We start from the raw sequence: 18,749 nt of genomic DNA, 5'->3' as shown, positions 1-18,749 counted from the left end.
GGATTTTTGATTCGACCTTTTACTTTTGAAAAAAGGAATAAAAGTGTGCCCGAAAGGGGTAAAAAAAAAAAAAAACACGAAACCTGAAGCAAAACGTAGCAGCTAAGATAAATTTCAATTTATCAAAAATCCGGGCCATAGAAACCTAAGAGGATCTTTTGAAGATTCTAAAGTCTTGGTTTTTGTATTTCGGATATTCCGTTCGCCTGCCAAACGTGGTTACACGCGGTAAAAGTTGCAAAAAAATAAAATAAAAATGTCCTGTGGAGTAAACTCGAAGCAAAACGATTCCAGATAGGCACGACAAAAACCGTTAAACAATTTATTTATCCGAAGAGAGGAGGCAATGCGATAACTTTACTTTCACGCCACGTTACGCATGTGTCGTCTTCGACTCTGTGAACGCTTGCTGGAGAAACAAGAAGGAGAAAGAAGATAAAGGCTAAAGAAAAGTACCAGATTAAAATTACCAACGTTGATGTAACAAAATATTGAAACTAACAGAATTGTTTTGAAAATTTAGAACGGATTCAAAGGAGTTTAATTTGCAACATTCGAATCAATTTCATTTAAAAAAAAAAAAATATATTACTCAATTTGAGACGATCCTGCAGTTGCTAAACAGTGATTTTTCGTAATAACGAATCCTTACAAGCTTCACTCTCTTACAAAAGTGAGTTTACGATTTCACCAATGTTAAAATATCTATATCATAAACACTCAGAATCCTCACAACAGTACCGAAATATCGTAAAATGGTAAAATTTTCGGAAAGCACAGTACTAAAAGAAATAAAAAATCGTTGATCCTAACCTTAGCACAGTTTACTTACAAGTTTAAATGATCATTGTTAGCTCGTATAACCCTAAGAACCCCCGAGTAACAAGCTACAGCCAGAATCATCGAATCTTTTATCGTTTTTTCGATTTTACATCCGCCATATTGAATCCGCTATCGTGGATTTAGAAATTATCAAATTAACACTTCAGACTCGTGATCAGCTACCACAAAAAACCTCCGAGTGACAACATTCAGGACAAAATATTGAGTTCAAACATGTGTGACTGAAAGGATTAAACTTTGTAGGTATCTCACGGTCTGGATACTTGCGATAAATCTTGTCAATTTAACCTTAAAATAAACAGAAAAGAAAAAGCTTCGCTTTTACCGATATAGTGTATATGTATTAGGGTGGTCCTTGTTTAGGGTGTTGACGAATTTTTACCGCCCCATCACTGAAATCAATTTCAAACCATTAAAAAAGAGTCGCCAAATTTATTCAGATTCTTACAGCAAGTTTGAGATAGCCCGCATTGTGATCGAAGTTTCTTGTGGAAGTGACGTGAGAAAAACTTTTTTCGCACTATATATTTTATCGTGAAAGTAATAATGTTCCAAAAAATCTGTAACTGCGAGGTTTTAGTCGGCATTAGTGATACTATGTGAAAACAAAAAATACACATTATCGTACGAGGCAATCTAGACGAATTCCACTTCCTCTAAATAAAAAAAAAAGTCAGGTTTCGAGGTTGTGCAATTCGTCTAAATTGCCTGGTACGATGATGTGTATTTTTTCCCAGATAGTAGCACTAATTCTCACAAAAACCCCGCGGTTACAGATTGTTTGGAACATTATTACTCTTGCAATAAAATATATACTGAGAAAAAAAGTTTTAGCCATGTTAATTTCCATAAGAAACTTCGATCCCAATGCGGACTATCTTAGATTCGGTGTAAAAATCTGAAAAAATCAGGCGATTTTTTTTTGAATTATTTGAAGTTGATTTGGGGGATGGTCTGGCAAAAATTCGTCAACACCTTGAATAAGGACCACCTTAATACATATATATTTACATGAAAAACTGGAACGATGCTGTAAATTTAATTTTTATTTTTTTTTTATTTTTACATCATCACCTTGCGATTTCCAGCGTTTCAAACCACGCGATTTCTTCAACGTTATATTATTATACTTAACCCGCCTAATACGAGCATATTTGGAACAGAGACGCTTTTCTACAACGAGCTTTCAGCGGGAACAAGCAAACTCAATCCCGTAACGGCAATGCGAGCACGTTTGTTTTTAGGTCGAACAAAGTCTGACAGATGTCGCTCATTATACGAACGTTTCATTGGCAGCTGGTTGCCTAGGTTACAATTACCGGTGAAATCCCCTCGAAACTCTAACGAGTAGTGATATTATTCCGTTTAGACAGCCGGAGTGTGACGATAAAAATAAAAAAGTGAAAAATTTACTTCCCGTATAATTCTTTCGAATCCTGACAGATTCATTCGTCGTTCGTATTTTACGGAAAGATGTGTTAATTTATGTGAGTACCTGTTGACTTACCGTATCAGTATTACAGATACACGACGTAGTATTACTTAGTGAAATTCGCGTGATATTACAGAGTGAACAAAGCTGTCGAGTACGATTGTGAATTATACAATCTGCAACAGTGTTGCCGACTTCTTTGACACACATAAACGAATCGGGTCTCCGTATCCGCAAGAGTGTTTGGACAAAATATTGTTTACGCGTATACTAGAGAAGTGTCTCGACGACTGTCCGAGATTTTTATCGATCGATCAATCGTTTGATCGGACTAAACGCGACATCCGCATGGTGACTTACTTTTTCAACGTTGGATCGTAAGAAAAGTAAACCAAGATAATGTGGTCAAAACTTGAACCACATTCACGGTGTGATTAATGTAGTTTTTCATATAGTTAGCCAGTACAGTTAGACTCGAGCTACAAAAATGATATATTCATTGTTCTAGTACATCCGGTCTATTCTTCTTCCGTTTCGATAAAACTTGGTGTTAGCACGCTATTACGATGTGACAAAAATCTATTACACATATTCAATCCGTAAACATCTCACTCCAAATTATCTCCAGTCGCTTTAAATTCAACAAATATTACAGCAAATTCCCCTTCGATTGTCGTGATTTAAACCCAAGAAACAGATTATTCGTTAAACATGAGCTCAACGCAGTTGGCAGGAATGGACAAACGCAAAACGGCGGGAAATAATAAAACTACAACAATCATAATCACGATTGTAAACGTTTGGTATAAAAGTTATACGAATAAAAGAAACACCGGGCGAAATCTTTAGTTCCGGTTACCGCTCATTACTTAACTATTTTCTTTCCTTACCACAATCGAAAAATATAGTTCTACGTAGAGAGTAAAAATTAGTTTTCTAGCTGTTGCCGGAAAGTCTAGTATCCGTTACTATTCTTTCTCATCACGATCACTCTTGCTATATTTTCTTGTAACTGTTGCGAAAATTTAACGCTCGTGCAACGATAAATTGACGTTAAAGCCTTGTTTATCTTAAAAGGTGTACTCAATTTTCCTACTTACCGTAAGAAATGAAATTTTTTCTCAGTGAACGAAGGAGAATTCGACTCGTGCGTTAAAGTTATAGACAGAAATTTTACGGTCCGTCATAAATCTCGGGAATGATATAGAGGGGGGGAGAGAGCGATTCCGATGTGAAATTGCGTAATCAAGATGGCGGATCCTTAGGGTCGGCGGTAAGTAGCGCGATCTAAAGGCGGAAGAGACGCTGGCCTTGTTCGGCGATTACGTGTTGATAGGGAGTGCGACACAACCACGTGACTCGGTTTCGGTGTGGGATCGTCGTCCAGCGACTGTTAAAGCGTGGTGGATCAAAGGCTGCTCTCACCGATTTAAATAATATTGTTATTTTATACTTGGTCGAAGGGAGTGAGGCAGACGACTCGATTCGAGAGGCGTATAGGTGTCAAGAGAGGACGGGAGGATCGTGTTTCAATTTCTGCGCCAGCGCCGATCGGCGTTTATAACCTGAAAACGAGACGCTTCGACGCGGTCGCGATCAAGTGGCGCCACCTACGTAGAGAAAAACTTGACGATCGGTTTGACGGCTGATAAAGAAACACGCGTCGTTTTTTGACTCCTGCTTCGTGTTTCGAGGTTCGGTTTTTGACTCTTTTTAAAATTGTTGCGTCGGCTGGTTTTTTGTTTTCGGAATATCTCGTGAACGAAGGAAATGAGTGACGATCTGCGCGCGCTTGCTTCGAGGGAACGAAACTCTTCGCAAACAACCAAAAACGAACAAGTCAGTTGCGGCTGTTTATTTTTTACGACTTCTGTCATTTTTCATCAGTCGGGTGTGAATTGGATGAATTGGGAGACCAAAAGAAATATAAATAGAAACACATACCGATTTCGTGTAGATGGTTTCACTTTTCAGAAAGTCAATATTTTAGATAATTATTCAGGTTATTTAATTGGTTTCTGATGTCGGATTTGAAACATTGAAAAGGCCGGATCTCGTATGCTGTATCAAAAAATATAATAACGTTGAGTCGTTACAAAAATTGATATGTTCAGGATTTTGGTGCTTTTTTTGCTGTCAGAAATAACGGATAAAAGCTGATTTGAGGAAATTTACAAATCGATTGAACGACAATTTTTACAAAAATCACTGTACTTCGTTAAGCTTTCGATTATTTTGAATTTTTGAGTTCTATTTTCATATTTTGATCCACAACTTCAAAATGATTGATTTTGAAGTTACTATACTAGTTTGATAACATTTTTTTTTTTGCAAAAAAACAAACCTTCAACATAAACCAAATGTATTTTTCTTTTTTTCTTTACCGTTGGACACTGGGGAAAAATTGAGCACCACGAGTATTGTAAAAAATTACAATGATCATCGTCGTATTTGAATTTTTGTTTTCATCGTGGTAAAACTTTACAAGATATTTCATACGAATTACTGAAAATTGTATCAAATTTCAGAAGGCAGCGAGGCTATCAAAAATGGCGGCGATCTCGTCGGAGAAAGGATTCAAGCCGTTTTTAAGCGATTTTGATCCCGAAACTAGCGAACGTGAGAAGCGTAAAATGAACCAAAGACTTAATCTGAAAGATAAGAAGCACGTTTTATACGATGATAAAGGGATTTTCGTTAGAACTGGAGAGGATCTATGCGACTGTTTGCAACGCGGCTGTCCCGGATGTCATTTCCCTTGTTCTAAATGCAGATCTAGGAAATGCGCCCACGAATGCAGGTCGTCATATTATACCCAGCTGCAATATTCGTTTCGATTATCACGATAGTCAGAGGCGTAACAGCGATTCGCAATTTTCCAAAACCATATTTCGCGAGATTAAGAATTTATGAAAATTTGGCGAAAACAATTCCGCCGAGATTTTAACTCGTTTTATATTCTTCAAATTATGATCAAATCATACATGCTGTAACGACAGACTATCGATAAAAATATTTAATTATAATAATATTCCAGAGTAAATCGAAAATGGGCGTACAAGTCAATTTCTTACGAAGGATCCGACATCGTCATCAGAAATCAGTATCTCAACGACGGAAATGCTGATCATTGAAATTTCCAACCATACCATGTGCAAAAGCTCAACATACTCGACATTGAGTTTTAAGCTATTAATTATTAAGTGAATCAATGTTGCATCGACAACCGCAATTATATTTTACTTCGCTTAAACATTTTTCTTTTCTCGCTAAACTTGTACCTTTATTCGTAAACCCTCACATGTCTTTTAAACATTTTTAAACTTCATGCACGTGTAAAACGTCCTCGTTTGCGTAATATATTATTACTTTATTACACAACCGATAAATATATTTAAAATAAAATATGTTGTAAATTTGTGCCTTTTGATAAATACAAACAATCAGAATACAATATAGTTTATAAAAAGCATTATTTTCAGAGATTAATTCCAAAACCAGTGAATTAAAATTTTCCAATTGACGCAAAATGAATTCAGTCGAATTTTTAGAATTCAATTGAACTCTCACGTCAAAAATTTCATACTCTGCAATATTTACAAAAATGACACGGTGAAATAATTGTTATTATTTACCATCCTGTAATAGGATTCCAGAATTGATAATTCATTTTTCGCCTGTAGTATGTATAAAAATGGACTAAACGAGATGACGATTAAAATGTTAGAATTTTACAGCGTCTGCGGCTCGCAAAATTCTACTCTCAATTCGTACCGCGAAGTTTAGGCAATAAATAAAACCCCCCCTCCTGACCGAAGAGTTCTTATTCCAGTGCCGACTGCACCACCTGCGAATATAACTCATCGTCAGGCTCTCGCTATATACTTTTATTTCCAGCTATTTCAACCTCCGCAAACAGCGCTCCACATCTTTTCCATCTGCACTCTTCTTCTTTTGCTGCACCCTAGCTCAAACAAATACGGCTGCTCAATACCAGCAACGACAAACGTTTTACCTTCTGCGACAGCAAATTTCGTCTGTATAACGTCGAATTTTGTAATTATATAATTGTTTAGTTTTACGTATATATGTATACTAGGGTGGTCCTTATTTGGGGTGTTGACGAATTCCGACAAGTGCGCCCCCTAGACACGTTTGAAATAAATTAAAAAAAATGTGTGCGAAAACGGAGCGCTGTAGTCCAATTAGAAGACGTGCCTCTAAGCTCGTTTTGTTTTTCATTCGAATAACATGGGATTTTCAGACTACTTCAGTCATTATGTTTTTGAGTTGTCCCCATGAACGCAAAAAATTCTTTTTTCACATAAATCTGTTGTTCATGGATCTCGGAATATCGTAAAATCTTTTCCGATCCAAAAGAACAGACGGCGACCAAAACATTTTAATTTTAATTATTACTTTTTAAAAAAGTATGAAGTATAAACGATGTGTTTTGAAATACACTAATTGAAATACATATTTTTTCCCACATGTACAATTATTTTTTTTTACAAACTTATGACGTAGATAAGACTGCCTTTTAATTGGTGAAATACTGTCAAGCACCAAGCGGCTAAAAAGAGGTATTCTCACGTTGATCAATTTGCCGTCGTGTATAATATCAGGGGGATGGGGGGGCGTAAAGGTTGTGATAACGACTTGTGGAAAAATATACGCGTAGTTGTACCCATGAACAACAGATTTATGTGAAAAAAGAATTTTTTAAAACATAATGATTGAAGTAGTCTAAAAATCCCATGTTATTCAAATGAAAAACAAAACGAGCTTAGAGGCACGTCTTCTAATTGGACTACAGCGCTCCGTTTTCGCACACATTTTTTTTTCATTTATTTCGAACGTGTCTAGGGGGCGCACTTGTCGAAATTCATCAGCACCCCAAATAAGGACCACCCTAATGTATACATATATTTTTTTTTAATTTCAGACATAAAGTTTCAAACATATGCCTCGAATTCGAAAAGTATTTTACGTACCTAATAGCCCTGAATTCTATAATTTTATTACCGATTCGCATTAATCCTAATCGGTCGCTCAGAATGAATTTCACACCAAAAATTTGTCAAACTTCTTTCGTGGAGTTCATTAATCGTGAAAATGGGCCTCTTGGCGGAATTCTTTATCCAATTCTTAATAGGAATTATCTGTTTTTTTTTTTTATTTCGTTACTTTTAGCACATCCTTTAACTTTGCCGATACTTTATAATATTCGTAAAATAAATTTTGATTAGAAAAACTGAGAGAGATTTTTCCACGATCCTTAAACGATACCTAGATACCTTTTTGAAAAAGATTTTTAGAACTCGTTGCGTCCAGCAACTCTCCCACAGGTCTTATACGAACATCATGGTCCTCTTATCTCTACCAGTCTCACGCTATTCACTATCGCGCTTACTCATCTAATTCCATTCCCTTCCTCTAGCATCTTCACACCTTTTCTGCACCCCCACGATTCTCGTCTCTAGCGACACTCCTATTCTAACTCTCAACTACGTCACATCTAGACTTCTTACATAGCCTCGTACAGCACACTTCGTTTTTACCGCCATCTCAGCTTATTCGAAATAAATATACAAGTAATGCCTCAAACAAATCCTACGTTATTTAATCCTCATACTGATTTCCGGTTGACCCGTAACGTAAAAGTGAAGCCAACCGGTTTATTCCTACCGCTCAGGTGTAAACTCCATTCACGGACGTAACAAATGAATTATTTTTCTTTTTTGAACAAAGAATCACTTTTGGAAGAATTTTAACCAGTGTGACAGTTGTGGGATAAAGATTCCACGATGATTAAACCCATCGTCATTCGATGTTTCGTCTTTTCCGATTGAAAAGACGTCCGCCGTACAAATAAACTCTAAACTTTATTAATCTAATAAAGGTTAGAGGTACAACAGGGATCGATTAATAATTGAGTATGTAACCCGGGAGGCGGAAGTTGACCTTCGCCCGTTTCGTTAAACTATAGGCGAATATATATATATATGTACACCATACATACATGTATACACACGGATACAGACACGGGTATGATACACGGTTACGGATAGCAATTTGCCGAGGTTCGATCGGTTAGACTAGATTGGGTTAGGTCGGGTCACGAAAACTTTCTAAGACGTCGTTAAGGTGAGAGAACGCCGCCGTGACGACGATGATCGAATAAAACCCGGTACGGCAGCGTCTCGGTCACATGAACGACGAAATCCAGGCCAACTCTTCCGTTCGTTTCGAACCGCGTTGTGTGCCTACCCGTCTTTTCGAACTTAACCGTGTCACCTTTGCGGATACGTTCTTATTCCTTCTTTCACTTTTTCTTTCCGTTTTTTTGTTTTTTTTTTTTTTCTTAGTATGCCGCATTTGATGACCCCTTCTTTTACGAATATGTATAAAGTTATACAAGAGCGTCGAAACGGTCGAAAAGGCAATTTTTCTTCAGAAATTAATTTGGAACAAACGAATGTCGGTAAGGTAAAAAAAAAAAAAAAAGTTTCCTTTCGCGCGATGTTTAGTAATGGTTTGAATGATGTAAAAAAAAATTCTTTTAATCGCATAACGTTAGTAGTATTCACGGGATGCGGGGTCAAAGGTTGGGTCATTTTTTTTCTTACATATGTATATAAATATATATGCTTCGTTTTGCAGCGATATCTTGGGTCTAATCGACCGATTTGAATCGAGTTTCATTGGAATGCTTCTAAGACTGGTAGTTTTCGGTCTACGCTCGAAGGAAAAAAAAAAAAAAAAACAACAAAATTCGACCATTTTTGTAAAAACATCAATTTTTCACTAGAATTCAAAGCTTTGTTAATTAATAATTAAGAAGTTAAACTTTCCCCGGAAACTTCCGAGCATGGCCCGAAAATGACGAACTTAATGAAGATGCTGTTCGAATTTCAAGTCGATTTTAGGCTCGGTTTTCGAGAATTCGCGAAAAACAACAGAAAAAAAAAAAATTATTAAATAAATAAATGGGAGAAAAACGCTCTCAAAGTTTGGGATGGCTTTTGGATTTCGCGAAACGTGCAACGATTCGCGTTTTCGGCTGCCAAATCCGTAATTTTTTCGAATTATTCAAAAATTTTAACTCCAAGATACTTTCGTAAAGAGAGAAAAAAAGTATGATATGCGATTTTTCGACGCTCTAGTCCCCTAATTATCCTGAGAATGACGCTGAATTGGAAAAGCCATTTTTCTCCCTGCAGAATCAAAAAGTGGAATGATATGCGTATAATAAAAAGAACGCAATGTCGTATTTTCAAATTTTGAAAGTCCAAGTACATGTGCAAAAAAAGTCGAAAAATTGAAAGGTGAGAATATCATTAAAAAAAAAAACGAAAATGCAGGATAGACGGAATAAAGATTCTGGAATATCAATAAAACGATTGAAAGTTTAACGATTGCATTTTTCGCCTTTCTATATATTTCGAATTTTCTTCATTTTTCGACGTTCTACATTTTGAAATTCTATTACAGCTTCAGATTATAGCTTCTTCGAAAGTTCGATATTACATATTGCGACTCTCGAATGTATTTCGTAGCCATTTTACCTATTTTCCATCGGGTTAAAATAAAAAAAAAATAAAAATAAAAAAGTCACCAAATAATCAGTTAAATTGTCCTAATTATTCTCACTGGAAACGAACCCATTTAAAAAAAAAACAAAACAACGATTTCCATTTCGTTTCATGGATTCTTGGTCGTACTTTACGAAGTGTTGCAGATTTCAGGATAAATGCAAGTCGTATTGTATGATAAGAACGAAAATGAAATCGGGCGTAAAAAAATTGGCTTAAATTACACATTCGCATTAGATAAAATCCGAAAGTCTAACACGATAAATGCTGGAGCCTAGATTGATGGTAAAAACTGACAAGAAATGGTTCGATCGGCGCCTAATCCGCGTCTGCGTGAAGTGTAAAAGAGACTTTCTTAGAAACCGTGAAAGTATGATACGAGCTCTCGCCCGAGTTTAGCCAAGATTGGAACGAAGGTGACCAACGCAAAAGGAAAAGTAAAAGAAAAACGAGAATAAGATTAAGGAAGAAAAAAGGAAAATCATGGCAGGGAGACGGCGGTGATAGAATGATCGTGTAAAACGTGAAATTGACTCTCTTCCTGAATATCTCGCAAGCCTCGATAATACGGCGAATGCTCACTTTCTCCCCACCCATATCCATCGTTCAACCGAGAGAGTAAAGTCGAGCTTACGGAGGCGGACGCCGCAAGTAAGCGTTTTATACCTACGCGCAATTTCTGCCGGGAGAAAACTGTCGTGTTGGCCGAGTTTTATCGGCTATGCGAGACTTTGTCACGAGCCGTTCGTTCTTGATGTATTAATTATACGTTCGTTTATCTGTTCTTACTTTATCGTTGACGTTACATGCCTGTAAAATATATTGTATGAAGATAAAGCTGGTTCTCCAGTTACGGAAAATTCACGAAAGCCGTTTCTATCCAGCTGATGTTATTGAAGTTTGCGTCTTTCGAATAAACGGTCATTTTCAAACTTCGGGCTTGATTGTATATGCGGAAATTCACTCGACCGTGATAAAGGAATACGCAATGTTTATATTTTCATAAAAAAATTTGTGAAAATAATTATTTACCGCTGATTAGAAAATGCTTTAAGCTTTGTCAGAATTATGAATACACACACACACATTCGTTGCCAAAACCATGCATAACACTGATTCATCGTTTGACAAGGCGACCTGAATCGAGTCGATGCAAATATCGGCAAATTTTTTTAACACACTGAGAGAAATTTTTAGTTCCGGTTACCGCTCGGTCCTTAGCTATTTTAATTTTTTACCACAATCGAGAAATACAGTTGTGGGTAGAAAATGAAAATTAGTTTTCTAGCCGTTACCGAAAAGTCTAGTATCCGTGACTATTCTTTCTCATTACGATCACTCTTACTATATTTTCTCGCAACTGTTGCGAAAATTTAATTCTTGTGCAACGATTATTTATAAATTGTTGTTGAAGCCTCGTTTAACAAATAAAAGTCGAGTGAACCTCAGACACTGATTTTGCGTTGCGATAACCAAAAAAGGATCGACAATAGCGTAAAATGGTTAGGCGTAATATTTTTTTTATCGATACCTGTTTTTACTCAATTTTTACTAGTTACTGTAACAAATGAAATTTTTCTCAGTGCAAGTCATTAATTTCAATGCTGTAAAACTGACTTGTGTAAATAAATTTGAAACAAATAACCATGTATTCAAATAAGAATATCTCATTGATAGAACTTCGTTTCCACGTCTTGCCGAAGAGAGTGAAAAGTGGGCTGATTGTGAGAGGCTTGGCAAACGAGGCGACAGAGTTTGGCCAGCGTTGCAAAGGCAATAATTATACAAATGTAGAAGAAAGCTGTTTTCGCTACTGAGCTCGATATAGTTGGATACTTTTTTCTTTTTCTTTTTCTTTCTTTCTTTCTTTCTTTCTTCAACAACAGAACATAATCGAGGTCTCCGAGAGGAGGAGGGCGAAACACAGTAGCAGGTAGCGGCAGCTGCAGGGCTTAGCTGCTGCCACGGCGGCGAGAGTTTGCGCACTTTCCCCTGCCTTTCATTTGCATGTTCACAGAATTCTATAACGCGTAGATGCCGAGCGTGCATCAAGAGCTACGTGCACGTCCGCGCGTTGAAAGGATGTTTGAAGGAAGAAGTGAAAAAAAAAAGAACTTTGAAAATTTGCAGAAAATTTGCGGACACTCTTCAAAAAAAGGTCTGATATTGTTTTCTGATAAATTTACTCGTTCGAAAGTTATTCAACGTAAAATGTTACTTCAGGAACTTGAATAACTTTTGAAAGAGTAGATTTGTCATAAAATGATGACACACCTTTTTTTGAAGAGCGATTAATTCTGTACAAAAATATGTCTGTTCATTTTCTGTACGACGCATTGTTGGCTAGTTATCAAAATCAGAAGGAGCAAAAACGATTTTTCCCATGTTATTCTTATGGAAAATAGAATAAGTGCGATTCGCAACGTTTCTAATGTTAATGTTGAGAGGTCAAATTTTAACAGGCGTATTTTTATACCTAAATGGAACTTTTGAACCTGTTTGGAATAAAAATTAATTTTTTTTTTTTTTTATACATTCGATTGTTCCGTCTAGTTAAGTATCCACTTCCAAGAATCTCTCGGACTTTGGAAAAGACGAAACGTCAGGGCGACGAATGATTAGATTATCAGAAGGGCCGATGCAAGCAAGCCTTGAATTGGGAGTCTGATAAGAATTGGGAACATGACGTTTGGCGAACCGCGTAATGAGCACTGATTTCTAGTCTTTCCTAGAATTCTCAACAGATGATGAAGATCGTGAGAAGTTCGAACTTCCTGGAATCTAATTTCAGTTCTATAGATCACTGTTAACCGATGACGATTATCGCGGAGAAGTTGACAGATGATGATAGTTACTTAACGTGACTGATTCGGAGAATGAAAAATGTGAAAGTAGGTACAAGTATATAACACATCTCAACTAGAAACACGGAAAGTGTGAACCTTCTATTTGTAGATATGTTATAATATGAATCACCGATCATTGGGTACCTGATTGAAAAAATATCTGTACCTTCGATAAAAGTTACTGCTTTCCAATTCTAATTCCTTTTGAGAACGATCAAGCATTAATTAATTGCAGGCATCCGGTATCGATGTTATGCAAGGAGTAGTTTTTAGGGAAATAAAAGAACTCAAAAAAACAAAGGAAGCCAACTCGAGTAACGATTTATAAGATAATCTATTTTCCGACAAATTATATACTGCGATTTTTCTGATGTTGGACAAGCAGTAAAGTTTTGTCATACGAAAAAATTAGTACTTCGTACAATCCGTTGTTTTTTTTTTTTTTTTTTTCCTCCTCGTTTCCTTGTAATATCGAGGGGACATTGCTTCGACCTAATTCAACTTGATTAACTTCAGTTGCACTTGTTGTTCACAGTCTTTACTTCGTATAAAACTCTCCGATTTGTATATACGATACATAAATATATATATATATATATATATATATATCCAAAAACTCGAGGATATTTCAAGACAAATTAACAACAAGTAAACACCTCGAGTGTCGCGTTTACGTTAAATCTGTTAAAAAAACACGCTCGAAGATCACGAGATTGCGAGTATTAATTTGAAAGTCGTTTGTTGTACATAAACGCGGTGAAAAGAAAATTTGCATGGATTCCCTCAGGAATGGATGAGGCGATTAGTTTCTTCCCCCCCGTTTGAAGGGTGGCTTTTGACGTAAATTGCATACCCGCGTTGAAATAGGTAGGGAAAACGTGGGTAACCCATTTCGGAGGTGTTCGGTTGGCTGCTCTGGTTGTGGAAGGCGGGAATGGAATGGAAAGGAAAGGAAGGGAAGGGAAGGGAAGGGAAGTGAAGGGAATGGATGGGAAGCAGCCCGGCCCGCCTTGCTTCTGGTGGATATTGAACGGCACGTCGACGGGGTGAACGCTCTTGCGCAATGCATGCGCTAACACCCCCATCATCTCCTGGAAAATCATTCCAGGTAGATCTGCAGGCACCAATGCCTACTTAGCTCTGATGGTTGTGACCGTACCTGTAGAGGTGTACAACACAGGGCTTCGAGCCTTCGAGACGAGACGATTGGAACGAGCTTGTCGTGGTTAGAGGAGGTATTAGATCATTGGAAACAATGGACATCGAGGTCGAAATACCGGCGCCACACGGGGCACAATGAACACCGAATTACGGGTGATGCTACAATTGATTGCTGCGAGTTGGAGCTAATACTCGTTCGCAAATGTAAAGGATCACTTGGGCTTGGTGAATGGATAAAAGACTTCTCGGAGGGATAATTCAAGGATTGAAGTCTTTCCAGTTACACGCAAGAAATCCCATCGCTTAATGTTATACGCACTTGAAATCCTTCCCGAATATTGGATTTAACAATTGCCCCAAGTTATTCAAATTCACTTCAAGTATCGAATCGTGAACGAAATAAATATTCATAATGTTATTCGCAAGGACATTGCGATTCTAAACAAGTTTAATAATGTCACGAAAGAACGGTGGAAAGAATTAGAGATTATTGTATCGAACAGTTATTTGCGGATTAATGTACCCGCTTGTTCAAATTCTCTGTGACAAAGCAGCTTTTGTCATTAATTTGCAGAAATGTTTGTTCTGGCCGAAATTCAGCAGGATGAACAAAAATTTTAAGTCTCCGAGTACGATTTTTCGATAAAAAGTTAGCGAAGTAGCCACTGTGCATGATGATGGAGAAGCTGAAATTAGATCATGTGAAAACGGGAAACACAAATTTTTCAAAAGTGATTAATGAAAAAAAAAATTTATGCAACGAGTGCAAGTTTCAAGTCGTTTCAACACATGACGTGAAATTTCGTAGAGCCTATTGATCGTGTGTTTGAAATTTAGTTTTCAGTTCACAATCGATCACCTGAAGGCGGTAATTAAACCACGGAAAGTGACGTAAAGTTAATTTAACCCTTCAACGGCCAAACCTTTTTCCAATTAATATAAATAATTTTTCTCAAACAAACTGTTTGAAAAATTACACACTTTAAAAATAGAGTTATCCAATTTTCATGCCTAAATAAAAAGTTTTTCATGTGAAATCATTCGGTGAGAATTTTCTTTATAGTGCGTTACTATTTGTCAAATTATTTCCGAACTTTCAGATTGAAATTGAAGAAGAAATTTTCGAATTCGAAGAGATTCGAATTAACGTTGAAGTCAAATTCAAATTCAAATTCTATCGTATTAATTATGTGGGTCCGCCGTTCGAAGTGTCCCTCGTTTAATAAACCATTTGTTCAAAGGTTACAGCACGTTGCGCGTTGTGCGTAAACGCGTGGGTCTGATACTTAAAATATTTACGATTCATCGTCAACCTACTTTTGTGAACGTGAAAAATTACGGAGTAAACGCGGTCACGCAGGTCGTGTGTCTATTACTACGTGGAATCCTTCTTGACTCTGGTCTAAAAACCAACGACGAAGATATTATGCACACGCCGTACGTATACAGACCTGTTTTATTCTAAATGAAATTCACTAATTTTGAACCATCGTTGCGCTGACGTGTTTCAGAGTTAATTAGTCATTAGCCCAGTTAGCCCGATTAGTCATTGCTCGAGGTACTCGCACAGCAATTCTACTCTAGCAAGATGCTAAATCGTCGTAACGTTATACACGTACCAGCTTGCGCAAATAAGCTCAATTTTCTTTGGCACGGTTTATTTTTCTTTTTCATCATTGACTCGATTAATCACAGCAAACCCAAAATCACAGAAATCACACCGTTACTACAGTCTGCGTTATTTATTTTCTTTCTACTTTCCGTTTTGTCTGCCATCGCACGAGCAAATCTAAACCAGATTTATTCGAAACGCTTCTGGGACTGCTCGTATTTTCTGTGTGACTTGTGCGGTAAACTCCGATCACCCATCGCCTCGGGGATTCAACTTACAAATCGACGTTCCCAAATAACGACATTTCCCCTGGCTACTCGGTCAGGGTTGAGACGACTGGAGATGATCGTTAGATCGAACCTGAATCTCCCTCCCGCTTCTATTAACCACCATGAACATGTCGAGAAGGAGGTATGTGGTTTTCCCAAGTTCCTTATACCGCGAAGCTTTACATCGGAATACTAAATCCGAATGAAAACTATGTCGACACATAAATCCATCCCACTTAATGCTTATTCCAATTTGACAGATGCATATAACTTACTGCGATTGAACGTTTCCAAAGAGGTTCAAGACTGTGAAGGAACTGCGAGACATTTAGTGACTTGGAAAGCGAGGAATTTTCACAGAGGTCCAAGCTTCCCTGAAACTGGACACCATGGTTTGGTATTCCATCGATATCCGGGTGTAAACATATCGGTGAGTAGACATTCTTCCACATTTGGGAAACAACGAGGCGTTAAGCTTCCGGTACGACAAGACCGGGGTGAACATTCCACCGTGAATACCTTGGCATCGCTTTTAGCCAGAGCCGAGGGATGCGAGGTAAATCGATAACGGGTCCTTCTCGAGGAAACATTTTCCATGGAGGGCGTTAAGGCCGGAGGCTTTGAGCGTTAAAACCTGTCAAGGATAAGAGAGGGTGGAGGGTGAAGCTGAGGAGAGCCTGACTCCTGGAGGACCGAGGACGCCGTCTCCTTCACCATGTCCTTGATGGAGTTCAATTTAATCCTACGGTAGTTCGTCCATCGATCACCGTTCGGGTGATCCGGTCCTTTTAAATTTCCTGATAAAAATCCTTTCTAGATTGAAGTGCACTCAGTCGAATACATCGGACGAAGGATTCAAATTCTGAAACGATTTCGTCAAACGTCGCGACGCGCATTCTCCGCAGGAGTTGTTGAGGGAACCGGGTTGAAAGGAGTCGATTTCACAACGTGACCAGTCCAGTGCAGACCATGTCGGAACTCTGGGATTAAACGACGGGATCTCTGACCCTTGATTCAGTGGCTAAAGATCATTAGATGGGGTAGTCGTTCCGGGCGACCGCATAGACGGAAGCACAACTCAACCGCCAATCGAGCAATTGGTCTGATAGGCAACTCGCTTTGGACTGCAACGCGACTAGTCGGAGGATTTATTTAATTGGGTGTGTCGCGGTAGCGGATTTCCGAGGCAAGTTAGGCAGGAATATCGAGATACAGCGAGTACTGGACTTCTTTTGTCTGTATCACAGAACTTTTTTTATCAGAAAAAATTGGATGGTGATATCGTTTCGGAAGCTGTTTGTAATGAAAGAACAGGTGTCATTGTTGATATGCATGCGCAGGGAAAAGGCGGAGAAACGAACGAAAAACGGAATATTCAACGTTTCAAATGTTTGAACATGCAAATACTGCGAAACGTAGTCAGAATACGGAGGTCGATATCGACTTTGAGCTTGCTTATTTAAAGCTGTGGTCCAAACACGTTTCACTTCATCCGCGCCATAAGCGTGTATCAAAATATCCTAGAAAGACTTCACATCAAAAAGTGCTTTTACACCTGACGTATATCTCTCTGATGAAATTCGTCTCTCTCGCTCTCACCTTACCTTCACTATTATTGATTCAGTATTTCAGATCAAGGATTTTATCAGAGTGATAGTTGATATTGCAATATTTTACGCGATAGAGATTGACGGACTTACAAAATGGATATATAACGGTAATAAAACGCATGTGTGTACTAATAATCGAAAAGGTTATGAGGTTGACGTTAGTAACGTTACTGCAACGATGCATGTTTCGAAAAAAAATTGCTACTTCGCATCTTTAAGATTGTCCGAAATTTAATCAACCGTAACAAACAAAACATACCGATATTTTTAAAAAACCAACTCCTCAAAAGTCGTTCTAGAATTGCACAATGGTGACTACTAGGTTCTACTACCCGATGTTCCTCGTAAAAGATTTAGGTAAACGTCAGAGAGAATTGTATACCCTGGTAGAAAGATACACCAAAGAACCCGCATGGTCGTGAACGACTCCTATCCCAAGCTTCAAGTTTCATTTAACCAAAATGGTGGTATTTGGGCATAAAGTTGAAACCGATAAGGAGCTCTACGATATTCGTCATTCCATGTGCCCTAAAAGTCGTCCGGTGAAGAGGAGGGTATGTTTACTATCCAAAGACAGCCAGAGGCTGCACGTGCCGTTGGCTTTCGGGTGCTTTCAAGTTCCGAGGCACGATGCACGCGGCACGAGGTACACGCGGCGCAGCATCGGGCCTGCTCCATGGTGTGGGTTGATGTCTTCCATGAGACGGTCGGAAGGAGTTGTGTACAATCCACGTGCCCGTGGTGAGCGAGTGAATGAATGAGTGTGCGCCTACTCGTCATACGATAATAACGGTTATGAAACTTGACTGCGTTAGTGAAAGTGGTGGCAGCGTTTCACAACTCGGCGTTAACGACGCCGTGACGAAGTATCTCCGATCGCACGTATGTGAACACGTGTATGACTTATGCTCTGCCGATTGAGAGGTGCCCGCTCTACCGTCTAGGTATTTATTTATTTACCCACGTACGTACGCATGTGTGCCAAGACGGATTCTGCACCGTCCGAAGGGTGGTGCACCAGACCATCGGTTCATTGAAGCGAGTTGAAGAGAGATATAGATAGAGAAAGGCGTTTACTTAAGAATGTCCTGGAGCGATGAGCACCCTAAGGACAACTTCGGTGTACAATGAATGATACTCTCCGTGAGATATATGATAAGAAGATACGTAACAGATATAAACATTTAAAACAGAATATACAATAAATTTGAACTTTACGCTATCAAACGCATACTACGCTACCAAAATATAAAATAGAGAACATAGAGATAGAAAATAGATGATATCAAAAAAAAAAATAAGAAATAGGAAATAAGACGCGAGGTATGAGTGCTTCTGATTTAACTGAAAGAAGTTCTCAGGCTGTCTAAATAATTTGACA

General features: G+C 38.1%; 2 protein-coding genes across 5 annotated transcripts in view; one reads left to right on the top strand and one right to left on the bottom strand.

Annotated features, from left to right (window-relative positions):
- Orc2 (origin recognition complex subunit 2) overlaps nucleotides 1-18,749 on the bottom strand; it is a 142,258-nt gene that overhangs the window by 96,383 nt on the left and 27,126 nt on the right. The gene's annotated exons all lie outside the window — the stretch shown is intronic.
- Nucleotides 3,644-5,697, top strand: LOC124217905 (ARL14 effector protein-like). The gene is made up of 3 exons (XM_046624070.2): nucleotides 3,644-4,114; nucleotides 4,804-5,075; nucleotides 5,313-5,697. Exons 1-3 carry the CDS (start codon nucleotides 4,046-4,048, stop codon nucleotides 5,407-5,409), a joined length of 438 nt encoding a protein of 145 aa, XP_046480026.1. The 5' UTR covers nucleotides 3,644-4,045; the 3' UTR covers nucleotides 5,410-5,697.

Source organism: Neodiprion pinetum, chromosome 4 (assembly GCF_021155775.2).
Source record: "Neodiprion pinetum isolate iyNeoPine1 chromosome 4, iyNeoPine1.2, whole genome shotgun sequence".
Lineage (NCBI taxonomy): Eukaryota > Metazoa > Arthropoda > Insecta > Hymenoptera > Diprionidae > Neodiprion > Neodiprion pinetum.
The sequence above is the reverse complement of the archived record's forward strand: the minus strand, read 5'-3'. Positions and strand labels throughout refer to the sequence as shown.

Excerpts from the sequence above, each read along its gene's own strand:
- LOC124217905 (XM_046624070.2), top strand. The coding sequence starts at position 4,046 with ATGAGTGACGATCTGCGCGCGCTTGCTTCGAGGGAACGAAACTCTTCG. Across the intron at positions 4,115-4,803 it reads AAACAACCAAAAACGAACAA|AAGGCAGCGAGGCTATCAAA; the intron begins GTCAGTTGCGGC and ends ATCAAATTTCAG. Across the intron at positions 5,076-5,312 it reads AAATGCGCCCACGAATGCAG|AGTAAATCGAAAATGGGCGT; the intron begins GTCGTCATATTA and ends ATAATATTCCAG.